This window comes from Grus americana, chromosome 14 (genome assembly GCF_028858705.1).
Source record: "Grus americana isolate bGruAme1 chromosome 14, bGruAme1.mat, whole genome shotgun sequence".
NCBI lineage: Eukaryota > Metazoa > Chordata > Aves > Gruiformes > Gruidae > Grus > Grus americana.
This window is the reverse complement of record NC_072865.1, coordinates 19,974,237-20,000,425: the sequence shown is the minus strand read 5'-3', so window position 1 is coordinate 20,000,425 and position 26,189 is coordinate 19,974,237. Positions and strand designations below refer to the sequence as shown.

Below are 26,189 nucleotides of genomic sequence, written 5' to 3'. Positions count from 1 at the left end.
TAATGCCTGCAGAGCTTGGATTTTGAAAGTGCCAGTCTCTCCCCATTGACGGTGGGGAGAATTTAGTAAGATTACAGGACCAAATACATGCAATTTAGGAAAGACTACATGGAGGCTGTTTCACTCTCTCCCAGGTAACCGACATGGCAATATATTGGATGAAATATTTCTGAATTTCATTCTTCAGCCCACAGAACAGGGGCAAACGTTTAATCTGTTTTATCCCCATTATTTAAAGTGGGGACCCCATGTCATTTTTAATGCATGCCATTACAACCCCGCACTGAATTTGTAATTAACAATCATTTCATGAGCTTTCGCAATGCACTTAATGCAGTAGTATCTCTACTTCACAGATGTTAATGAGTTTATCCTCACAGCTCCCCTTCCAGGGAAGAAATTCCACCATAGGTGGGGAATGAAATAGAAAATTATAATCTGCATTTCTGAGATGTCTGCTAGCTTTGGGTGACCCCCTGGATGAACTGGCAGCTCCTCCGTCTGCTCTTTTCGGAAGATGAGAGCTGCCGCAGGATCCCAGTGCTCCTGCGCCATGAGGCAGGTCTCCAGCTGCTCTTGGATGGTGAAGCCAAGGCTGCATCGGCTGCATCGACTGCCTCCAGGCAGCTGCTGACGTATGAGGCGCGAGCAGCATGGCTTTGGGACTTTGTGGCAGAGCTAGATTTGAAACCCTCTCTCCCGGTTCATAGCCATAGGCTTTTCTGACCAGACCAGCCTTTTTCTCATGGTCTCCTACCTTCTCTGTATACCTCAGCACAGCTTGACCAAATGAATTGAGATACCATTTCCAGAGTTTGACGGCTGGACTCAATAAAACCCTTTCAGTCCAGATTTTCCTTTGTTTTGAGAAAGACTGGTAAAGCCAGAAGGAGCAGCTTATCTAACCCCTGTGTGACACAGGCCATAAAATTTCACCCTGTGATTTCTGAGTCTCACCATGGCTGAGCAGGAGCACTCCTTTGGAAAGATCTCATTTTGATAGCAGATTGCAAATGGTGGCAAATGTACAAGACACCTGGTGAGCCCTTCCAGGGGTAGGTCCTCTCTGCCCCCAGTTTCGCAAGCCTACACTTAAATTCTGCTTGAGCTGCTCTAGCTCCCACTTCTTTCCATTGAATCTTACGATATTAGAAGACACCTCGCTTCATGCGTACTTGTAGATCACATGCAAGCAAGTCAACATTTAAAGTTCTCTTCGATACGCTCAAAAACTGAGTCAGGTCCCTTACTGTGAGCAGAGCCAAGGCAAGACATTTTGGCAGCTGGGTCTCTCTTCCTTTCCTCCCACCCTTTGCTGGGCTCCTCCCAGCCACTGCCATCTGCTCATGACGCCACCACAGACCTGCAGCCCCATTCCTGGGCAGCAGCAACATCTGGCACATCTTGGATGTATGTGCTGCTTTTTGGCAACCCTTGCAAAGGCAGCCTGGGGAGATTTTTTTTTTCCTCCTGCTCCCCTTTGCTACACTTCTGATTATAGTTCAAGTCTTCCATTCCTTCATATAATTTTTTTCTCTGCATGATTGCCAGTTTGCTAACAACCTTTTAGTGGTGTGGCTATGTCCAGATGATAGCCCGCAGGTCTCCAGCAGCACTCGATGGCATCCATAGCAGCACCAGGCACAGAGATAACGTGACTTCCAGTGTTTGTCCTCATAGTCTCACGACAGGCATGTGTGCCCATCGCATGCGAACAGAGCTGCTTCTGGCTAGCACTGGGCTGTGCGTGCGCCCTGCGATATCACAGCACCTTGAGAAGGCAGGTGGCTCAGAACAGGACTCCCAAGCCAACGGTTCCTTCTCGCTGCTCATGGTGATGAGACGGATTTGCAGCACTGGGCAGCCACTACCTCCTGTCTTCTGCTTAGTGTCAGTCTGGTCATGAGCTTCTTTTTAAGGTTCTCACTTCTATTGTTGTTCAATAGCCAGCAGATGGGGAAAAAAAAAAAATTACTTTCTGGTCTCCTTCTCTCTTGAGTGAAGTCTCTAGATCTTAAAACTTCTTCTTCTTTTTTTTTTTTTTTTTGCATTATCTTTAAATGTCCCTTTTGTCTTGCAAAAAATGTTCCAGGCACATGTTCAGTCTGGAGATTTTTTTTTTTTCCCAAACATACCCTGCGGCATTTTTGCTTTGTTGCAGAGCGCTGAGGAATGCTTTTGACTGGGCTAGCTCTGTGCTGTTCCCAGTCAAATGCCGGTGAGCCCTGATAGGATGTCTGGTACACAGACCTCTTCTGTTACTGAAAGATCTCACACCTTGTACGAGAAAACTGAGGGTATGGCGTAGGATAGGATAAATGCTGCTGTCTGTGGAATAAAGAAAGACAGTCTCTGACTGGCACTGTGCACTGCTCTCCCCTTTGCTGACTGAGAACCATCAGGTCACACATCTGACCAGCTGAGGACACTTGGCTTGGGTCTGACTGCTCTAGCTGAGACATTGTGGGATTTTTTTTTAACTGATCTGCAGCCTTTTGCTTTTAACACGGACATCAGGGCTGGAATTACTTATTGTAGATGTTTTCTTATTACTATTAGTTTCCAAGCCCTGCTCTTGTTTAGAGTATGCACAATGAAGATCTCTCTGTGACCATCTTCTGCATCTCATCTATTTCTACAAATTATGTCTGGGTTTCTCAGTGATCTTCAGCTCTACAGGCATCTGCATTTCTTCATAAGAAATTGTGAGCTTTTCTACTTTCTTCACTTAATGTTGGTTCATCCCCAAAGATAGCTTCTGATTTTCCTAATTGCTACTGAAGAGAGATGTGGGAAAAGATTTTTATCACGAGAGACAACATCTGACAGATTGCAAATGGTCATGGATTACACCATCTTGGTTTCAACATGCCATTTCTGTCTGAGCTGTAATTTCAAACTTATTCTCACCCTATTTCTTCTTTTCCATATTTTCCAGCACCTGTGTCTGGGTCAACTCTCTCTTTTACAAAAGAGCCATTGAGGTCAGAGCAGTTGTGGCATGCCACGTCAACCAGGTCACCTTCCTTAATCGTACCGAGGATCCCAGGGTAAACAGGGTACAGCTGGGTTTTTTTTCCCAGACCGAGTAATGAGTACATTGCTACTAGCTACAGAGAATGCCTTTAATCCTCTCAAAACCTTCTAAGAAGGATGCTACTTGCTTCCTTCGTTGTCCAAAATAGCTTTAATAATTTATTTGACAGTGTCTTTCTTGTCTCACAGGATTACATGGTAGTGCACATGTAAGATTGTCCTCAAGTTCTCCAAAGATCCTTGGCAGATCCTGGACATCCCTAGAGGAGTTATTTGAAGGAGCCAAATTTCCCTGTTGGATTCTGATGACTTTTTTCACCTTTTCTGTCCCTGAACTGTGGCTGCAGCTTATGAAAAATGTAGGCAGGATGGTAGTTCTAAGTTAATGCCCAAGAGACAAAAAGCTTCATATTTCAGTAGGAAGGTGCCTTCTCTCATAGAATATATAGGTCCCTGTGGCTCTATGTGTGCTTCCTGCATTTGAGATTGGATTTTTTGAGTTTTCTGCTATTTCTTGCGATCTTGGGCTGGGCTGTGACATCTTCCATTCCCTTGTCTGTGGCAAGACGATGGAAATTAGTGAATGTCATCTCCCTTTTTTTATGTCCTTCACATTCTTTCTGCTCTGAACCTACTGGATGGAGAAAATCCTGTCATTTTCTTAATCTTTATTCTTTCTTCCATTTGGAAGCCCTACCCAACACAATCCTCTCCCTGCACTACCATGAGCGCACATCTCAGGGAGGTGACCCTACTCTAAATTTGCTGATTTACTCGGCAATACTGCAGAGACCCCAAACTTGGAGAATACGCTGAGAGCTACCCCAAAACTCACTGTGCTTTTTGGAACCAGTCTTCCCTGTTCACTAGGCTTGGTCAGCTCCATGGCAAACTTTGATACTTTTCTTATAGGAACCAAGTGCAAACAGGTGGGAGCATATAATTTTTGTCTAAGAACTATAAATGACCTTATGCAGGGAACATGACTTCTGCTGTCCCAGGGAAAGGAGGATTTCCCAGTCTCCCAGACCAGGGAGACCAAGCAATGTCATGTACCTCCTCCAGTCCAGGGCAGGAACACTTTCCACCACCATTTCTTCTCAACAGCCTGCCGTAGTTCTCACCTGGCGGGACACACACTCTTGCAGCGCTAGTGACATTAAAACAGGGAACTCTTCACCTTCACGAGGTGGCTGCAAGTTGAGGTGTAGGTTGCTACCACTCAGTCTGCACAGGACTGAGGTTTTTTGCTTTTGACTGGAAATGCCCATGCAAATGCTCATGCACAGCGATTCTTATCTGGACCAAATCTAAACACCCCTTCTTTGGTATAAAGTCTATTTTACAAAGAGTAGTTTATGTCATTCGCAAACTATTCATGGGTTCAACTCAAGTTTGCAATGCTGTGTTACAGGAAGAAGCTTTCAAAATTAGAGCCATAACAGGAACAAGAGGGTGGGTACCCTCTTCGTTTGTACCATGTTGCTCTCTAGAGAGGGCATTTCCTCAGAATAAGGGGTTGGATGAAGCTCCTTCGGGCTCTTCTTTTGTGTTTTCTATAACATTTTAAAATATGCATTTGAACAGGGCTTGAGACCCCTTGTCCTGCCTTTGGACAGGTTTTCTGGAGCAATTGCAGATGATCCATGTGATATCCATGGGGAAGAGCCAGCAGCTGAGTTATGAGCATTTCTGTTGATGAACCTGCTAACCACAGCCAGCACCCCGTGTGTTTTGTTAGCAGGAGTGCCAAAATAGGCAGCTCCCCTCCTCTCTGTCTTGGTTTACTCATCCCTGTCCCTGTGCCACATGCTCTGTTGTGCCAACACATCTCTTTGTCTGGCTGCGGGATCCGGGAGCTGATCAGGCTGAAGTTTTACTGGAATTTCTTTTCCCCCAGATTACTCTTCGGTCAGAGCAATTTTCTTAACTTGACTACTCTGTGGCTCCACAAAGAGCTGAACTTGCAGAAAGCAGGGATTTTGCAGACGGGCAGTGAACAGCCAGGTGAGGTTGGCGTTCAGGTTTAGAATACGTCTAAACCAGAAAAAGCGACCAAGTGTAAAAGCAATAGACAACTAGGATCCCTCAGCAGTCCCAGACTATTTGTTGTTTTCAAAGACCTGCTTCCTTAGAAAGCTCCTTTTGAAGTAATTTGACATGCCATTTCCAGCTCCTGTGTGATCTAACTCAGTTATTTCCCCTTTATCTGCCTCTGAATGCTCCTGAACGTCTCTATAAACCTTCCTGCTTGGCAGTGCCTCTTCCCATGTAAAGGGACCAGCATTAGTGTGGGATTTAAACTTAATGCTAGAGAAGCTTATGAAGTCTGCCATTTGCGCTTCTTGAGGACTTCACACTGCCTTTTCTTTCTCATAAAAATAGCGTGTGCCTGAGTTTGAAGGATCGGTCGGGTGTAGATCCCTCAGGTGGAAAATCTCTCTTGTAGGCATGAGGGAGAGGATAAGGGTTTCATTCCTGTCCCCAGTGAAATCAATGTGAGCTTTGCTATTGAGACAGGTCAAATGTCAGTCTCAGTTGTTCGCTCTTCCCTGGGATTTTATCCTTTGTGCTCTCACTATCAATGAATCTCTCTTCCTGTCTCCTTCCCACAAGCTCTCATCCATCCTGATTTGAAGTCACCTCCATTAAGTGGTTGTAACGCTAGCTCTTTGCTTTACTTGCAGAGAGGACACTCCATAAATCTAACATTAGTCATGGCATCTGGCGAGAGATACCAAGGATAGGCTGCTTTGACTCAGAGGTTACCTAACCATATCAGCCCCTGCATTTGCCTTTCCTTTCAGAGAGCTGAGATTCCCCTGCAGGAACCAGGGCTCATTTCGTGTGAGCTGATGCAATCATGCAGTCTGCTCAAGGCCAGTGCTGACACAACAGCAGTGTAGAGAAGCCACTGGGCAGTGTGGTTGGACCTGGGCTCCCTTTCCAACACCTCAGCCCTCTATCCAGTCTGAGCAGGACAACAAGCTTTCAACAAGCAGAAATCACAGAATCACAGAATGGCAGGGGTTGGAAGGGACCTCTGGAGACCACCTAGTCCAACCCCCCTGCTAGAGCAGGATCACCCAGAGCAGGTTGCACAGGATCGTGTCCAGGCAGGTTTTGAATCTCTCCAGAGAAGGAGACTCCACAACCTCTCTGGGCAGCCTGTCCCAGTGCTCGGTCACCCTCAGAGGGAAGAAGTTTTTCCTCATGTTCAGGTGGAACTTCCTGTGTTCCAGTTTGTGCCTATTGCCCCTTGTGCTGTCACTGGGCACCACTGAACAGAGCCTGGCCCCTTCCTCATGACACCCACCCTTTAGATATTTATAAGCATTGATGAGATCGCCTCTGAGTCTTCTCTTCTCCAGACTAAACAGTCCCAGCTCTCTCAGCCTTTCCTCATACCAGAGATGCTCCAGTCCCCTCATCATCCTCACAGCCCTCTGCTGGACTCTCTCCAATAGTTTCCTGTCTTTCTTGAACTGGGGAGCCCAGAACTGGACACAGAACTCCAGATGTGGCCTCACCAGGGCAGAGTAGAGGGGGAGGAGAATCTCCCTTAACCTGCTGGCCACGCTTCTTTGTGGCTGGTGAGCTCCATTTTCCCAGGCAGGCACACATAGACAGGTTTGAGGCGCATGCAGTGACAAATTGTCCATGTTCGTTGCTGCTGGAGACCACAGTGGGATGGAGAAGGGGCTGTGCCCTTGCACTGGGTACAGGGCTTGCCAGATAATCTCTGGGATGGGCTTTAGCTGTGCTCCTCATGGGAAAGGAGGGCTGCACCTCATTGATGGAAGAATGGGACTGACCAGGGTTTGATGGATACTGAATCCTACATCGGCGCTCTTTCCATTGCCGTATCACTACATACAAAGGGGCAGAGCTTGTTCTTGGGCTTTGAGGCCAACTGCTCCAGCACAGCTCATGTCCACTGGGCTAAACTCTGTCAGTCAGGGTTGCTTCATCCTTCCTGCCCATTGGGAAGGGTTCCTCCACAATGTTCACCCCCAAACTGTGCCAGGGCTCTGTCTGTCAGAGAGCTGCTCTGCAGCAGGCGAAAGCAGGCTAACCTCAAAATGAGCTGGATGATGAGGACAGTGCTAGTGGCGGGCCTTGGAGATGCTTAGATTTACATTTGCAATCCTTACTCCAGCGTAAGACCGACATTTATTTCACTTTTAAAATCATTTAGGGTAAACCGGCAAAACTGCTGTGAGTCAGGAATAAATCAGCTCAGATGGCCCATATGTGAGAGGACGTGTGCCTCTGTGTTAGTCTATCTGTGGACATATACTTATTCAGATATAAAAGGTAAAAACATTCTTATGTGGATGGCCATAACCCTTCTGTACAAGAAACATTGGGAGAGGCTGGGGAAGGGATACGGGAGAGAAGAACAGGATGCTGGAGTACATGGGCACAAGTTCATAAAACCAGCAGTTCTCAATCAGTTATACGCCGGTGTCTGCTTTAAAATGACCTTGCTTGGAAGGGAAAAAAACCAAGGAGGCAGCGAGGGAAAGGAGGAGAGGGTTAGGATATGATCTTTGTTCAGGGATGTGTCAGAACAGCATGTTGTGTTGTTTTATGGCTGCTGAGGAAAGAGAAGATGGAGTAGGGAATGTAAAATGACAGAGAGCGAGTAGATGTGATATTTGCCTGATGTATTTTGCTGGTAATTAGTATAATGCCAATTAGACATAAGTAATCTTTTTTTTTCTTCTTCAGCTGCATAAGTTATTGCTTGAAAATATGCCAGCTAAAACCAAGATATTAAACTTTGAGGGATATGGAGATCTCTGTTCCTTGAGGATCTCTACATGAAATTACCCAGACAACAGGGATCTTGACAAAAGCAAGACTTATTATATCTAGAAAGAAAATGAATAAAAGCAAAATAAATTGTGTATTCCATGTCTAGCGTCTTGCTGCTTATTAGCCACACAGGAAGGGGCACCCACAGAGATGCAGATAAATCAGTGAGAGAAAGCAAATATCTTGCCTTTCCTGAAAACAATGCTGCTTCGACGGTATTGTTCACCCTATCAATTTCCCTCAGCAGGCTGATGCCGAACCCTTCCCATGTTCAGGCAGTTCTCCGCTGCAGGTAAACCCTGCCGCCCACACGCATTTTATTTTTCTTTCTGCAAGCTCTGTTTTTTCTCTTTGCTAACCGACACCATAAGACACAGGACTCACCTTGTTTTGCCTCTTGGTCCCTCAGGACATAAACCTGCTTAATGATGATTAACGGCTTCCTTCAAAGGGTCAATTGCTGATCCTCAACCTCTCAAATCACAGATGCTTTTGAGATCTCTACCTGTCCAGTTCTGGGCTGCTCTTTCAAACAGGTACACTGCTGCTTTGCTCAATGCTGCACACATATTTTCTATTGCTATGGACTATGCATAAGGAGCAGGCCTGCTATTACCGTCTTCTCCCTTTTGAAAAATAATCTGTAAAAATTATGCCCTCGGACTGATTCTGGAAGTTTTCATACATCTCTGTTGGACCGTGAAATCAAAATCTTCTTGTGATCATCCTGCTGTTCTCTTGTGCTGTGCTTTGCGGGGGACAGAGCTGGCAAATCCCCTTTGCCAATCTGCCTCTAATGCAAGGCGATGATGTATCCCCGCTGTCCTGCCAGGATGTTAGGCAGCAGGTTTAATCCTCGCTCCTTCTTTAAAGCGTGTTTTATTCATTCTGCGCCTTTAGGACTGCCTCTGGCAGGTCTCCCTCGAGTGGTGCAAACTTTATTGCATCTAACCTCCAGCAGTCTGTAAACTGCAGCACCCAGGGGTAGCTGGAGGTTGATATTCCCTATCAGAAGTGATTATCCTCCTTTTCCCATTCTCCCAGAAGAGCGCCTTTCTGCCATCCTAATAACAAACATAGGGCAGTATTCATCAGGACCTATGTTTTTTCCCTTGGTCTTCCCAAACAAACCATAACGAGCCTGCCCCATTCCTAAACCTCCCCATTTGCATCAGCGCACTGATATCCTCCTGTTTGCTCAGAGCTGCACCTTTAGCAAGCTGCATTGGTGTTGATACCTCCTATTTTTACGTGAGGAGGTGATTTCTCCCTGGCTGTGACCACCCTTTCAATGCCTCAGTGGGGAATCGTGCCAGCAAATGGCAAGTGGCTCAATTCAGAAATGTTAACCACCTGGGTTGATTTCTTGGCATGTATTTTGGCTGCACCACAGGAGGATTTGACCAGCCCATACACTGCTTCTGCCATGTGCCAGCCACAAAATCTCTCCCCGTTCAGCTTCCAGTGCAGATTTTCAACCTCTGAGTCTGTGGGTGTTTGAGGCATCAATAATGTGCATTTTCAGATGGGTTTATGGCATTTTCTCTGGGTTGTGCAGAGAAATGGGCTGGGTAGTTCAGAGGTTCAGGCTCTCCTGTGTGGGTTGCTCTTGATCTTCCAGCAATCAGCAGTCAGACATCCTCATTTGGTGTTGGATCATTCCTCCAAATTTTCGTGACCATACCCCTGGTCTAATGCTCATAAAACTGCTGTATGTTGGATTTCACATGCATTTGATTCTCTGTGACTGGATATGGTATCTGGCTCTATGTGTGCATCCTCCATCAGCAGACAGGCATTTCCTCATCAGGGCAGCCTAGATTTAGTGTCGGTCCCCTGATCCTTCAAATATCCACCGCAAATTCTGGCAAGGATCTGGCCTCTTCCTCCTCCGTGTCTGCATTATGGTTCAGGCAACCAGCATGTTTCTGCAGTCAGAACAGCCTGTAAAAAAGCTGAAATGACAAGCGAATGTGTTCACTTTACTCTTAAGCGGCCCAGGAAAGATCTGTGGAAAGAAAACAAAGCTATGCATGCAAATCCATACTGTCATTTCCTCTCCCCGTTTCCTTGGGGTTTGGCTTGACTCTCTTCCAAGGGCTTTTCCTTCTCCCTTGCTCTGCTTCTCTCCAAGTGGTCTTGGTTTTCTTTGTTTCCAGATCCCCTTGTTGAGGCAAGCCCTTTTCATAAAGTTGTGATTTCTTTTGTCAGTTAAACACCTATGTGACTTCAAAGGCCTTGAACAGCGCTCTGCTGTGTGGCTACCAGCCCCCCTGCAAGAATAATTTCCCCCGATTCATTGTCCTGCTAGTGAAAGATTATTAAATTGTTGATGGAGCTTAACAATGGTTTTGTTCAAAGGCAGACATGCGTATGCCAGTTCTTTTCTCCTTGACACAAGAGCTTTAATACAAGCGTACAATGAAAAGGCAACCACCAAGGAGCAAACCACAGAGAGCGCTCATAAAACCAGAGCAGTATTCCTAAGTCCCAGTGCACAAGAACTGGTGCACCTTGCAACGCACTCCTAGGCTGTGCATGTGCCTACTCGCTTGCTCCCGTCCGACACAAGCCTGCAGGTGAGGTGAGAAAACTGGCCTTGCTGAAAACTAATTAAAAAAAAAATTTAAATATCATATGTTAATTCTTGCTCATATGATTAGGACACTAGGAGGACTGAGGAACTAGGAGGTGAGCAACGGTGGGAGAGGACTACCTTTTTCAGGAGCAGTGGAAGGACTGCGCAGTGTCGGCATAAGGCTGAAACAATTGCTCTACTCCTCCTGCTTGGAGCAAGCCAAGCACACGCATACATCTCCCAACCAGGCTGCGCCTTCAGAGCAGCTTTTGGAACCTGCAATGAGGATCATTATATAGACTGCGCAGCCTCAGGCTGCCTGACATTTTGTATTATACAGACTTATTTTCGATTGCTTATCACTTCAGCAGATTTCCAACACTAAAGCTTAAATTTTCCATGCTGGGTTTCCCTCAGGTTGATTTCTTTTTCTTTTTTTCTTAAGTTCTAGCAGAGGTGTTCCAGCTGTTTTTTGAGAACAAGACATGCTGCCTCAGCCCTGCTAACAAACTGGTTATAAAAATTTCTTTTCAAAAACCATTAGCTTAACCGTGGTTTGGAAGAGAGGTGTGGAATTTGGCACGGAAGCTGTCAGCATCGGTTGGGGGTTGTTTGCCCCAAAATGGCTGAGTCTGTCATTGAATGTACGCCAGCACGCATCCCTGTGTAGCTGCACCCACACACTGTTGCGTGGCCTTCGAACAACAGCACTTCTCAGGGCTCATGCATCCTTGCCCTCCCTCAGAGACCTGGTGCAGGAGCTTGCTGCAGTTGCTGTTGCTTGATGGACATCCCTCCTGTTGCATGATGGATATACCCTTTCCCCGGTACTCTGGGGGGCCCCAGTTTTCTTGGGGGTGCTGGGTACTGCATGGCAAGGGTTATTCTTTGCCTATGGGAGGATTGAGTGTGGCTTGCTCTGCTGCTGGGGCATGTGGCACGCATGGGCTCTGGTGTCCGGGTGTATCTGAGCACGTCTTGCTGGGAGAGCTGCTTTGGGGCAGGGTGGGGGATTCAGGGTCCTGTTCCTGATGGAAGATGGAGCTAGCCTGTAGTGCCTCCAGCCCGCCAGGCTGGCTCACTCCCAGTCTGACATCGCAGAGGTCCAAGAGCTGAGAGGACCCTGCGTCCCCCCCATACTCAGCACCACGGCTCACAGACTGGCACTGGGGCTCAGTCCCTTGCTGCCCTCCTGGTTCCCAGGCTGCCAGCACAAAGGGACTGTTTTTTTATCTTCTCCCTTTTATTGTCCTTCCTGGGGCATGTTCCCTGCCCTTCTCCCGCTTCTTCCCTGGTGAAGTGGCAGAGGCTGCCTCAAGCTCCAGTGCCTTCCCTGATTAGCTGCTGCCAGGAAGGGAAGCAGGACTGCAGCTTTAATTAAATGATAAGGGCAGAGCCCCGGAAGTGGGGAGATAAGTGCAGCAGTATCTGCCACCACACTTGCCCAGGCTCTTTCTAATTAGCTTTGAGAAGGTCTAGAGAGGAAGATTAACCCTTGGAGGGAGGCTGGCTGGAGCGGTGAGCTGCAGCAGACGGAGGGTGCATTCCCAGAGATGGGGTGCTGCAGTTCACTTGGAAGTGTGTGTGGGATGTGGGCTGGAGGGGACCCTGCTGTGTGCTCACCCCAAGCCCCCCGTGCTTGAGCAGCAGGACTGGGTGAGAGAGGATTGGACCCCTGCCTTTCACAGGCTTGGGCACAAGGTAAAGCTCAAGGATTAGTAACTCAGGTTCCTTCTTGAAGAAGCATTTGCTGCTTTAACACATCCTATGCTTGGCAGCTGTGGGGTGTCCTGGGGGGCATTTGGGTTGCTGTGCTTACCCCCCTCCCTACTGCTGCCCCAAAGCTTTCAGTGCAAGGAGACGAGTGTCCCCAGCCTCTGGAGCAGTGGCAGGAGTGCAGGGCACAGTCCTCCTGCAGGAGCCGTGGCACAGGTCTCTAGTCCCCCCTAGAAGCCATGATATGTCTCAGTGATGCTTTGAAAGGCGGAGGAGGGAGGTGGGGTGAGAGCACCACTATATGCCAGCAACCCATAATAATATGGACTGGGAGCTCCCCAGGACCTGGTGCCACAAGAACCACAACCTCAGCTCTGCTGCCATTCACCTGTGTGGAGCAGACCCCGGCTGCTGAGCACATTGCTCCAGAGAGCTGGGGAAAGGCACCTCAGGTGTAGTCACCCTGTAGCTCGGCTGGAGGGTAGCCAGAGCTCTCACCGGGGTGGGTGGCACTGCTCCTGGCCCTGGTGGCCTGGGCCCTTCTGGTCACCCCCCCCCCCCCATCGGCTGGCACTACACCGGTACCCAAGACATGCCGGGAGGCTCTGGGCAATGCATCCATGTGTCCCCCGAGATCCCCTGGCTGGACAAGGGGACAGGTCAGCCCCACAGACCCGGGCTGGGACCCCCACCGGGAGGGTGTGGGAGGAATACAAAGGCGCGGTGGGAATGTGGAAGGAGCAATCGTGTAGGTATTTGGGTAACAGGAATGCGCATATAAGGCATGCATGAGCTGACAGCCCCTGGGGATAGCAGGTGGTGTTCCTCTTCCTATTTACATAACCATCATTAGCCCTTGCAACAGAGGACTCAAAAGCCAGAAGAGCCCGGTGCTCTGACCTGCCCCTCCTCCTTGGGCAGGGGGGGAAGAAGAGTGGCTGCTCTGCTGCCCACGGCTTCTTGTCCAGACGTCTGTGCACTCCTGAAGGTACTACAGGAGATGTTACTCACTGGGCAGGATATTGCAGGAGTAAATAGTAAGATTGGGAAGATGGTTTGGTTATTGCACGGTTCGTTTTGGTTATTGCATCACTCCTTAACCTTTCTGGTGGTTATCTGCTGGATGTCTGTTGTCTGTAGGTGTCATGAGAAGTTCTTGGCTGGCCAGAGGACAGTGTTTGGATATTATAGGAACCAGGATTTCATTATGGAGCTAGACTTGTTACTACTTTTCATACAACATGGGTGAAGAGGATTGCCCAGTAATGTTCATTACCTGACTTTGTTTTCAGTAGCTTGAAGTTTTGGCAAACTTTAACTGCAAGGGTACAATTTTTCGTAGTGGACATATGCCACTTACCAAATATTTTGAAAAGTGGCAGTGAAATCTGTCCAGATATTTCACTTCCAAAAGAAGGTAGGAAAGGAAATTGCTATTTTTTTTTCTCAATAATAAAGCAATCCCCCTATCCCCCAGCCCCATGATTTAGAGAAATAATTTTTTGTGATTTCTTGACCCTTCCATTGTACCTTCCCCAATTTCTGCAGCCTGTGTGGTAGACTCTCACTGGCAAAACCTCCTTTTCCTGAAAAGCCTGATATACCTCCCAGGTGGTTCTGTCCTCTCCCCCAGAGACACAAAGGGACCCCAGGGAAAATATTTTCCACCAGAGCGTAATTCTGGTCTGCACCACAGAGCAGACTTTCATGAAGCAAATTAAGACTGTATGGACAATCCTAATTTTGGCATTTCCTAACCTTTGAACCCTGTAATCCTATTAAGGTAGTTCTTAACATAATTATTCAGTGATTTAATGTAATAATTCTGCTTTTTATAGTCCAGCGAAGGTTGAAACCCCACTGTGCCAGGGTAGGAGATCATGTAAGTGGCACCACAAGCACAAAATCTGTTATAGGGGGGATTGAATTTGTTTTGCTGGGTATCAGAGGGATTGCAGTAAAGCTGGGGGGGGGGGGCAGACGGTGCTTTTGGGAGTCCCGTGAGTGCTGTAGTCTGTCGCTGAGCACTGTTAGCCCTGCCTGGTCCCTGCAGGAACATGGTCAGTGTCCAGAGACATCTGTCTGGGTGTTCCTGCCACCGGTGCAGGGTATGGATCGCCTCCTGTTGCTGTGGAGATGTGACTGTGGGATGCCCGCGCTTCCCAGCCTGCCGCTGTCGTGCAGCCACCTGCAGTTTGCAGCCCTAACGGCAGTGGGGAGGTAGTCCCTCAAGCTCCAGCTACGGCAAGCAAGGGAAGAACACGTCCCCTGGGAGCCTGGGCTCAGGCCCTCACTGCTGACAAAGTGTTTTAGCATTGCACTACCTGTGCTGGTGAGGTTGAGGCTGGTGGGTGCATCTGTCCATATTAATTACGAGCCGGTTCTGCTGTGATACCCTTGGCAGGATCTGGGAAGTCATTTGCTTCTGTACTGCAGTTAGTATGTGCCATTGTAATATACTCCAGAGGCCATGGTTTGATCCATACGTGCATCTGGGGGCTGACAAGCCATTAACTTTGGAGCAAGCTGTCTGTACTGGTGTTTAGATACTATTGTTTAGCATGAGGGGAGACATGCTCGGTGCTGTAGGGTCTGGGGGAGATGGCTGTGCGCATTATATCTCTTGACTTTGGTGCCTAGGAGAAATCCATCTGTGTGCTGGCATCAGTGCTGGCTCTGAGGAACTTTGTCAGTATTTGTTGTAAGAGCGGGTGTTGCTTGTAATTGCCCCGAGAGCTGTAGGTGTGGCGTTGAACTGCAGTAACCACCTTTATGGGCAGTGTCGGGTCGGTCTCAGATACCAGAAGCCATCTGTCTGCATGCTGTAGTGACGGTGTTAAGTTTGGAAAGCCATCTGTCTGGGTGTTGTAGTGCTAGAATTGGTCCCCAAAGCCGTCTGTCTGGGTGTTGTAGTGCTAGGAATGGTCCTGCAAACCGTCTGCCTGGGTGTTGTAGGGATGGTGTTAGCTCAGTCTAGGAAAAATAGGGACTGACATGGACTGCAGTGAGCCCTCCACTCGTGCTTTCAGCTTCCGATATTTCTGTCTGTACTCATTGATCTCTGGAGCATCGCTGTGGAAATGGGCAGCAGTCCAGCAGCCTTCCCCAAGGCCTGGAAAGTGAAATTGGTGGTGTCCTTGTGCTGCTCTGGAAGTAGAGGCCTCTGGCCACGTCCAGCTGGGATGTGGGAATCAGAGACCAGGAAGGAGATGGACTGGGGAGCTGCCAAAAGCGAGCTTGCCACTCTGGTCCCCTGTGTCCCGAGGGTGGGTATTCCCTGCTGGGGATAACGTGCTGGTCATGCCCACCTTATCTGGGGGCTTTGAAGGGGAACCTGTGTCTGGGCTTTGCAAAGGAGGTCATGGCTCCACAGCTACCTGCAGCAAAAGCCCTTGCAAGGGGAAGATGTGCTGGGAAGGAACCACTGAGCTTCTGTACACCAAAGGAAGCCTGTGCTGAGGTGGGCAGGTGGGGACGGGGTCTCGAGCAACTCTTGGTGCTGATGTGGGGGGACTCCTCCAGGCTACTGTGTCTGGCATGCCACTGTGGGGGAAAGGCACAGAGAGGGGTGCGTCAAGGGGTGGGATAGTACAAGGGACTCATCCCAGCATGGCCAGGTTGCAAAGATGTGAAGAACAGAACAGCAGTGGGGCTGCTGGTATAAGAAAATGGGATGTTGGGGCACACTATCTAAATAGCTGTACTGTTAGGGTGTAGTGAAGAGGGAACAGACCACAAAGCAGTGGTGCCTGGAGGAAGCAGCACCGCAGGGGAGTGGTATCTGGAGGGAACAGCGCTGTAAAACATGGTACCTGGAGGAAATGGCACCATTAGAGCAGCAGTGCCTGGAGGGAAGAGAGCAGTGGGGGGGAGGCAATACCAGAAGGGAGCAGCAGCACAGAACATGGCACCTGGAGGACGTGGCACCGTGGGGGACCAGTACCTGTAGGCAGCAGCGCCGTGGGGGAATGGTGCTTCCCAGGAACGGCGCTGCAGGGGAAGGCTACCTGTAGAGAGCAACGCGGCGGGAGAGCGGTACCTTCGGTAACCGCGCCATGGGGGACAGTACCTGTAGGGAACAGCGCTGTAGGGGAACGATACCTGTAGGTAGTTGCGCTGTAGGGGAGTGGTACCTATAGAGAACAGTGCCATGGTACCTGTCAGCAGAACCGCGGTAGGGCGATGGTGCCTATAGGGAACAGCACCGTAGGCAATGGTACCTGTAGGTGTGAGCACTCCAGGGAGTGGTACCTGGAGGGAGCGATGGTGCAGGAGAACGGCACCAAGCTACAGTGGAGTAGGGGAATGGTGCCTGCTCTCAGGAGCTGTGCTGTAGGAAGGGAGTCGTCAGAAAGAGCAGCACCAGGGAGGCTGTTCCCATTGCGTAGATGCTGTAGGGGCAGGCAGGGAGGACAGTGTTGCTGGGATATGATATCATGGGAGGTCACTGATGTAAGGGATGTCCCAGGAGTGGTCTGCAGAGCCCTGAGGGCTCGGTGTAGGAGGAGATATGGCTCCGGGTATTTGCACTGGGGCAATAGAGGTGGCAAAGCTGCCTGTACTCGAAACACTGCATCCTTCCCTGGCTGAAAGACAGCCATTTCGAAATAAATATCTTGTGCCCCAGCCCTCAGTCTGCAGCATGGGGCATGCTCCACCCTTCTACCCCCTGACCGAGGCTCGAAGAGGTACAGTGCTTTTGGGCTCTGAATAGGGGTAGCTGGTTGAAATTAGTGGCCCATGTTCTCTGTGCCACGAGGTAGACAAGTCTTTCTGATCTAACGCTTCAGGAAAACATCCTGCTTTGCCTCCGAGCTGCTCTCCCCACGCTGTCATATTCCCCATTCCTCCGTACCATTGAACCTCCCCAGTGCCTCCTTGCATGCTGCGCTTCTCTCCTCCTCCTTCCCGGGCTTCTCTGCATCCTCTGCTGTGCTCTGCTGTGTCACGTCCCCACAGTCCCACCGTCTTCCCTCCCAGTGCTGCCCCACTACATCCCCTCACCCGCAAGATCTGGCCTCCTCTGCTGCATCATCCCTGCTCGCCCAGCGCTGCACACCACACATGCAGTGCTGATGTCTGATGCGAATGGAAGACAGGGAGAACCAAAACAGACTACGGATGTTGCAGATGGTGGCCAAAAAAAAAGTGATTGAGGCTGGCTCTCAGCCTCTGCTTGAAGCTACCTGGCTTGCTGTGGGCGAGTGAACCTCTGCACATCTACTGCAGGAAGATGGAAGTGCCCGCTGAATGAGGCTGCCTGCTTTTGTCTCCTGTCTAACAGTACTCAAGTGCACTGTTGAATGCCCCCCTAAGAGCAATAATACTATTAGAGGAGCCCTTGCAAGTGGCTGCAACAGGATGTGTTCCTGCCCTGCATGGGGATATATAGAGAGAAATAATTAGCTGCAACACCAATATGTGCCTCTTCCCGGAGGAGACAGCCTGGCACAGTCTCCTTCACGAAGATCAGAGGTGCCCTGGATGTCAGGAGACGAGAACAGCCATGCCAGCATCGAGAACAGAGCCGCGGCTTGAGAGACTTTCCCCTCCTCCAGCCAGAACAAAGGCCCAGGGTGCATCTCTGAATGCATCTCTGTCTAAAGCCCCAACCGTGCCCCCTTTTCATCTGAAAAGTTCAAAGGGATGCAACTTTTACTACCCTGGATTTACTCCTATTTATGTGCAGAGGCAGAGCAACCCTGAGGCACCTAACAAGAGGATGCCAGAGAAATGCCAAGCTGTAGAAAGTGGGGAGCCAGAAGACGGTGAGGACTGTGAATGCCCAAACAACAACGCAGCCCTCCTGGCTGTGAAGTCTTCTGGCATGGAAATGCTGAGAACAGGATGGACCAGCCCTCAGAAGGAGCGCAGTGAGAGGGCAAAGCTCAGGAAAACACGGCAGCTGCACTGACATAGTTTTTACTTGACATGGATGCTGTGGAGGATTGAGATGCTGGAGAGGGCATGGCCATCTTCTTCATCACCTGGGAACTTTGCCAGGTTTCAGGGGTTCAGAGGCACAAAACTGCATTCCTGGGGTGGAGGAGGGATCCAAAATCCCGAGTACGCTTTTTAAGGTGAAATGGGCACCTTGACACCGAGGCAAGGTTTGGGCTCTGCCTCCTCACCACACTGCAGGGCATCCGGAATCAGCATTTTGTGGGCAAAATTTCCATGAGTGTTTACCCCCAAAGAAAGATTGCTGCTTGTCTGCGATGGCACATCTGAACCACCAGCATGTGTTGAGAATTAGGCCATAGGGTTGCATTTGCTCTAAATCACAGCTATTGAAGAATTACACCCTGCCCCATTCCCGGGCTGTTAAAGCAGAGCGGGTTGTGCTCATGGCACATAATACACTCCTTTAGCGGCAGAGCTCTGATGCCAGCATCTCACTGCAAGTGAAGGGACAACACTGGAAAAAGACTTTAGTGCCAGAAACAGACAATGGGAAAACCAGAATAAAAGACCCTGAACACAGCGTTCCTGCTTGATCCTGTGATTTCTAAGCTGCCATTGGCACAAGGAAATCACCATAGCTTTGTTCACTGGGGAGGTAGCTTTTATTTCAGTCTTGCCAGTACCCTCCATAGACTCAGCAAAGCACCTTCTGCCAGAGCAAGAAATGATGGCACTCATCCACTCCCCACCCTGGGAGTGGGCAACACCAAGGCATTTCTGGAAGTAGAAATGATGATGAGCCGTCCTGTTTGTCCTGCAGGAAAGTAGTTGAGAGAGAAAGAGATATTGCCTCTTGAATAGAAGAAGTGAAAGAGAGTGTAACATGACCTCAAACTGACCAAGCTGGTGGCCACTGGGGCATCCTGCTGTCCTGAGAGGAAGACCTGGAGGATCACCTAGGACACAGGCTCCGATTTCTGCTTTGACTTGCACAGAGTAGAGGTGAAAACTGAGCTGCCTTGCCTCTGGTTTCATATCTTGCTTTCTGTCTGTAGCTAGGAGGAAGAAATGAGGCAACTTTCCACATGCTCAGGAAATAGGACACTTGGTCTGTGGCCAGCTCTGAGAATGACCCCAAAGACATGCACTGGCAAGCTAAGCTCTCACACTGGTCTGTGCGGGCATCTTGTCCCCTGTGATGCTTGGGCTCCTGCTTTTGCACCCTGCAGCATGAGCATGGCCACCCCCTGTGCACGAGTTCATTTGAGTGTGCATATTTGTGGTGCATGAGCACACCAGCGCATATCTACCTGGGCTGTATCTGTGTGTGTGTGTGCACATCACTGTGTGATGCATAGCCCCGGTGCCTTTGCACACAGGGGCTTGGGGTGCCACGAGCCAGGTGGCTGCAAGATTTGCCTGAGGTTCCCCTGTGAGTCCTGCAAGGGCCAGGTGGGCTCCAGGGAGGCTAGGATAAGGCTGGAGAAACTAGTGAGAGATCGGCAGTGGTGGCCAAGCAGCCTCAAGGAGGCTGGAGCAGGGCCAGGAGAGGCCAAGGGACTCCTGGAGGCAGTGGGTACCAGAGGGATGCTGTGGGGCTTGGTGCAATGCAATGGGGAGGGCTGGCAGAGGCTGAAGGAGCCAGTAGGATCCTATGGGTGGGTGTGGAGTCTGGGGGCTGTGCAATGATGTGACCCTCTCGTCCTTTTTCTGCTCCTCATTAGAGTCCCCTGAGCGGAGCAGGCTGTGAAGGGGGTCTGCGCTGAGGTATGTCCTTATGGCTTCTGCCAGGATATCACAGCTTACGTGTGCACCAGGGGACGGGACACAGGAGGCGGCTCCCAGCACGGGGAGCAGCGTGGGTGCCAGAGCCTCCGCAGGAACCAGGGGGAAAAACTGGGGTGCCTCAGCACCCAGAGGAGCCAAGAATTCGGGAGTTGTTTTAGGGCAAGATATGCTCACACACTGGTTTGCTGCTAACTTTGCCCCTTCTTCCATGCCCATCTCTTTAGAGAGTCTCACTTATGACCCTTGTCAACTGTTCCCAGCATTGCATGGAGCCTTCTCCTGCAGAGACCTTCCTCGCATCCCAGGGGTTGCCTGTGTGTGAAAGCTGTGCCAGGGTGACTTGGGGATGCCTGTGTCCAAGAGCCCCAAACTGATGGCAGGAGGGATATGCTGACGAGGGCAGAGCCCTCAGCACGGTGTGAATGGCTCCGGTTTGCTTCTTCCCATGACTGAGGGAGTGCCAGCAGGTCTGTCCTTTCTTGGGAGGAGGGGATTACGTGTACCAGTGTGTATCTGGTGGGAAGGGGCATGCTCTGAGCTGGTGAAAGCCCCATGTCTCAGGTCCCCAGAGCTCCTTAGTATCTCAATCCATCAGTCTGCAGGGCTGTTTGTCAGCAATGCAGTGGAGAGATGGAGAGGACTTCTGTGAACTAGAAGGGACGTCTGCAAGTCAGAGCAGTCTCAAGGTCATGAGCAGCCCCCCCTTTCATCCCAACATCAGCACTAGGCTTGATCCGCCAACAGATGCTTGTGATAATGGGCACCGATGTGTCCCAGGCAGTGGCAGGGGGGCTCTGTTGTGCCCCAAGTTGGGGGTAGATGGTAAGCAATGTCTTGGATGGCTCTTGGAGGGATACTCACCTCTGCATGGAAATGCCAAGTTTTGGCCTCTGAAGATTTGTGACAGGTACTCCCTGTGTTAAGGATGCATGATTGAGGCTCAAGAAAGCCTTGTAGTGTTTGGGGTAGAGGGTGGCTGGTATGTGAGGAGACCAGCCCATGAGCTGGTGTATCTAGTGTTCGGAGTTTCCCAGCTATGCCAAGAGCAGGGAGCTATTGATGCCCTCAGATACCTGGCTTTCTCAGGGGCAGGTGTTTGGTGCACAGAGAGGCTTGGGCGCTGCCAGGGAAGGGACTCATGAGTATCAGATATGTCCAGCCTCTCTGGGGGTAGACATGGGCTTGCCCACGTGTGCTTCGCTGTGCTCAGACCACTCAATGTCTGAGGACTTCTGTCTGGGATTGGGGCTCCTGCTGATGGGTGCTTGGGGAGGCTTGCAGGTGGCCTGGCATGCTGGATGGTGAGCAGGGAAGAGCTGCCCAAGGATGGTGCTCAGGAAATATGGCTGTACCTCAGGGCAGTGAAGAGCCTGACTGTGGTTAGGGCAGTTCCCTGTCTCTGCATGGTGAAGCTGTCAGTGGTGCCCAAAGGTGCTGGACCAAGGGAGTTCCTGGAGCCGGGCAGGGTCCAGGTGGTGCCCACAGTTCTGGGGTGGTGAGTCCAGTGGCAGCCTGTCTCCTGCTGTGCAGATCCGGGCTGTGGACCCCCTACTGTGCAATGCTCATCTCCAAATGGGGTGTGCTCCATGAGCTCCGCCTCGTGCTCTGCCTACTGTTTCTCTGCACACACCCACTGCAGGAAGGATGCTTGTCCAGGGGGAGCTGGGGCTATGAGCTTGGACAGGAGACGTTGGCTGCTGGGAGCCTTGGGTTCCCCTTCCAGCTCTGCCTTCGCTCCCTGGGTGGCTGTGGGTCCGGCTGTCCCCTCCCACCGTAGGAGGGTGAGGGTAGGATGGAGACATCCAGGCTCTGCTGCTCATCCCTGTGCTCCATCCTCAAGTCCTGAGCTGGTGAGTAACAATGTTCTTGCTTGTTTCTCTGCAGATCTCCGGCCTCTGCCCGATGTAGCCATGACTGGGACCTGTACCCGGGAGTGCACAGAGTTCGGCCACTCCGATACCTGCTGGATGCCCGGCCAGTCCTCCCCCAGCCGCAGGCCCAAGAACGCCCTCAAACTCTCCACTTTTGTGCCTTACCAAGACAGAGGGAGTCAAGAGCAAGTCGGGAATGGCAGCCCCAGACTCTCAGAAGAGCGCAGCACCAAAATGGCCAACCTCCGCCTGCTCCCCACGTACAGTGCCTTCTCCAATAGTAGCCATGAGCCCTGCAAGGACTCTCCTATGGAGGAAATTCCTCTCACCCAGACCTCGGACTTCCAGCCAGCCACCACCCCCTCGTCCCAGACCACCAAGAGGGAGATATACCTGTGAGGCTGGGCGTGAGGGGCAGGGAGCAGACGCGCTTCTGAGGCCAGTGTCCAGAGGAACATTTTAAACTTCAATGCTTTATCGCTCCGGCGGCCGGTTCTCCAGGCAGTGGGCTCGGCGAACAGCAGGGCAGGGCAAGGCAGGGATGAGAGGAGCGCCTTTCTAACCCGTTGTTTCCTGGGGTCAGGGGTGGGTGGGAAGGATGAAAGCGTCCAAAACCCGATTTCTGAGCACTTGTGGGTGCATGTCTCCGAACTGCTGCGTCGCCGGGGAGGGCTGGGCAGGCTCCTGGTGCGGAGGGCACGGCTGGGGAGAAGGGCTTATGTACCAAAGGTCCACGCATAGCTGGTGGAGTTCCTGGGCATAGGACGAGGGGTGTCCCCATGCACGGGGAGTGAGCTGCCTGTCTCTTTGCTATAGACTCCTGTAAATACGAATCTTAGGAATGACATTCAAGTCCTGCCTGATCGAAACTTTTTATTGTCCTTGAAACAAAAGACATTTAAACAAAAACAGAAAAACACACACAAAAAAAAGGAGGAAAAAAATAGAAAACAGAAACAAACCACAGGGAGCAAGTTCCAGCTTTGAATGGTTTGCTGCGTGGAAGAGCCCACGGGAGTGCAGCGTCCGGCCCACACTCATGTTCTATATTGTAAATAGAGATGTGACCAGTCCCTGAAACAGCAGCTGGGGAGCTGGAGGAGAGGGGCAGCATCCTAGCTGGACTGTAGGGACTTTGCTATTTTTCAGCCTGGATCTCTTTCTGAACGTTGTCACTGTGCCCACAAGCTGCAGGGTCCCTAGGGACTGCCCGGTGCCATAGGCGGGGCCTGCTTTTTTGGGGGGGGGGGTGGGGGGTGTTCCCTGGTGGTGGCCCTGTGCCTGGCGGGTGGAGGAGGGATGGGGAAGCCCCCAGTCAAGGGACCGGCTGGGTCCGGAGAAGCCCTCAGTCCAACTCTGCTGGCAGGGAGGTCGTCATCGGCTGTGGTGTCTCAGCCCATCGCCTTGTGCCTCCTCCAGGGCAGGGGATGCCCATGAGGCCGGCTGTGCCATGCCTTCGACTTCCGTCCCGTCCGCCTGTAAGCCACCATTGCCTTTGTGAGGAGGAGCTTTGTCTCAGGGTCACACCGGGGGCCTCCGAGCCCCTGCCCGCTGGACTCCCGCTGCCCTTAGGCCACAGGGCCACTCTCACGGGATCCAGCTTTCTCTTCCATTGTCAAAGGTCGACTGGTCTCCCCGGCGGGTCCCCGCTGCCCTGGCATCCTCGGCTCCCTTGCAGGGTACCCAACCAGGGCAACACTGCTCACGTGGCTGGGAGAGGACCCCCTTGCCCCTCAAGGGACTCCCCGGAGGGGGGACGTGTGGGCACTTTCCTGAGCCTCTCTGCTCCCTTGGGAGCCGGGGCACAGTCCTGTTTTGAGGGACCTCTGTGTACACCCCTGGCAGGAGGGGTCCAGGGGACTCATGCCTCATTCCTGTGTAGCCCTTCCCAGTCCTCCCCCGCCAGGATGCGGGGAGGGGCTGTGCTGCACCGTTGTTCTTCCCGTACTTGCGCACGCATCGATCGTCTTCATCTCTGGGATCTTCCTTAGGGAGCAAGGCTAGTGGTAACTGCAGGACGGTTCCCCCCGCGGCTCATCTTCAGTCCACGCGGTCCATCACCGTGGGGTTCATGGATGGCTCTGCCGGGCTCGACCAGCACGGGGACACTGCAGGGACAGGGCACCCCAGCCGCCGCGGGTCAGAGACTGCCCTGCCATAGCTGTAGTGCCTGTTGGGGTGCAGTGCGCCGGGAGCCCCCCCTGCCCAGCCTCCTTCCCCCCTCCAGCATCCCTCTCTGAGCAGCTCCTCTCCCTTTGCTTTGGCGGTGGTGGCAAGATGCGCCCATCTCCCCGGTGCGGCTCCGGTTGACCTGAGGGGATGTGGAGCAAGCCGAACTCAGGCAACAAGGGAAGGGTGGCAGAAGGCACCTGCTCGCACCCACTCCCTTGTGCCCCAGCCCCGCTCCTCGCCTTCGCCAGGCGGCATCGCGCCATGCTGCATCGCCTGCTGCCCCGGCACCTCGGGGTGCCACCCGGAGGAGGCAGGACCCTCCTCCTGACCTCCTGCTGCTGCTCCCCGCCAACCGGCCCAGGGGTCCCAAGAGGCGGGTGCAATGCTCCCGGCGGATGTCCGTCCGCCCTTCTGGGCATCCCTGCTCTACCCTTGCCTGCAGCGGCCGCCCGGTGGGGCCCACATTCCCCTGGCCTGGCTGCCTGAGCAGGTCACGCTCCTGAACTTGTTTTTATTGTAGCTCTGTAGTTTCAGGGCCAAACTGGGCAGAATGTGCAATTTGGCCGCGCTGGCCAGGATCTTTGACTCCACTGCCAACTCGGCTGCTCGCACCTCCCCTCGGCTCAGGCAGCGGCAGTGTCCAGTGCCCCTGTTGGGGACCCCCTGGGAGAGCAACGTAGCCACATCTGAGGGGTGCTTGTCCAAGACCAGCTTCCCCCCGGGCCCCTCGCCTGCGGGTGGGCTCCCTACCTTCCGGTCAGGGTGATCAGAGGGACCCTGAAGCTCAAAGCCCTGTGGCTGGAGTTGCCGTCTTGTCTCCTGGAGCACCTGGTGATGTTCTCAGTGCAAGCATGGTCCAAGCGGGGGGGTGAGTGCAGAGGGGGTCCCCAAGGGGTGGGAGGGATGGGTGCTGGGGATGCGTGCCACGGGGAGGGAGGGTGGGAGGGATTAGTTTCCTTGGGGTGCACAGAGGGATGGTGGGGCTGGGTCTTTGGAGGGGAGCACAGTGGGGAGAGGGCATGGGTGTCTGGGGGCTGGATTGGGGATAGGTGTCTATAGGGAGCATGGGGACAGTGAGGGTGGGTCTGTGGGGAAGAACGGCGGGGGGGCAGTGGGAGTGGTTCCTCAGTGGGGTGCCAAAGGGTGGGAGGCTATGTGGGGTGCAGCAGGGATGGGTCCCTGGGGAGGAGAGGGTGCTGAACATAGGTCCTGGGAGTGGGGGGTGCTGGGGATTTGTCCTGGGGTGAAGTTGACAGTGTGACTGGGGATCAGTCCTGGGGGAGGGCGAAGAAGAGGTGCTGTCGGAAAGAAGCTCATTTGCACAATTATAAGCCAGAAGGATAAAGCCTCTGTGCACGTGGGGAGGGGGAAGCTCCCTGCGGGCTCCAGCCTAGACAAGCACAGGGAAGAGGAGGGGGGTTCGACACCTCTGCGGAGGGGTTCACTGTATCTCATACTGCACTAGGACAAGCCAGGGGTAAAACCAAAGGTGGGAGCCAGGGAGCAGGCGGGCTGCGTGGGAAGGATCTAAGCGACCCCTTTGTAGCTCTTCAGTGTTGGTTCTATTTATACGAGATTTCATTTCCTTGCTTGTGATGCCTTGTTTTTTGTACAGTTTTATGTACATGCAGGTGTAGCTTTTCTAAAGGAGAAATCCTATGGCAGAGTAAAGTACCCAACTATTTTTCAGATGGTGACCTATGTCTAAGGCAATGCCTCTTGCTAAGGTTGTAATGCTCTCAATGTGTGATGCATTTCCCTGTGCGGGGAAGGCTTTGGGCCTTGGGCTTGGTTTTCCCCGGGCGCTGTGAGCACAATTGATTCCCTTGTAATTCTTTCTGTTCAGAGCAGTGAGCATGACACCGTCGTGATCCCCTTTCTGTTCTCTCCTGTTCTGTTTGTTTGCTGAGCTGTCAGATGACCAACTCCATTGTAATTAGCCCTTCCTAAAGCTTTACAATAAAAGTGTGAAAACCCGGGTGCCTGTGCCTGACAGATTCTTCCCACATGTCGCATCCTTGGGTGGGTGGCTTGGGGCATCCTCAGGGAAGGAGGCACACAGAGGCAGTGAAAAGCCTCGGTGGCTGTGGGGAGATGCCTGCTCCTGCTGCCCTCCTCCAGGTGCATGGACCCCTGACGTGGCCACTCTTGTCTCTGATTTCCAGCTTAAGGACATTTCTGCACAGGTACAAGTAAGATAACCCCACAAAGCAGTTTACCACAGACTCATCTCTTTTATTTAAAACCAAAATGTTTCAGTGAAAAGACGTCTTCAGCCCCAAGGCTGCCTGCACTTGTGCTAA

General features: G+C 51.7%; 1 protein-coding gene across 2 annotated transcripts in view; it reads left to right on the top strand.

The window, feature by feature from the left end:
* Positions 1–25,860, top strand: part of PCDH1 (protocadherin 1) — a 56,548-nt gene extending 30,688 nt beyond the window's left edge. The window contains exons 5-6 of one of the 2 annotated variants that reach the window (XM_054841967.1): positions 19,780–19,822; positions 21,728–21,862. In XM_054841967.1, the coding sequence (XP_054697942.1) occupies positions 19,780–19,805 (26 nt within the window). In that variant the 3' untranslated portion in view covers positions 19,806–19,822; positions 21,728–21,862. Of the gene's footprint in view, positions 1–19,779; positions 19,823–21,727 lie in introns of both variants that reach the window. The other variant, XM_054841966.1, reaches the window with a different exon arrangement.
* The last annotated feature ends 329 nt before the right edge of the window (positions 25,861–26,189 follow it).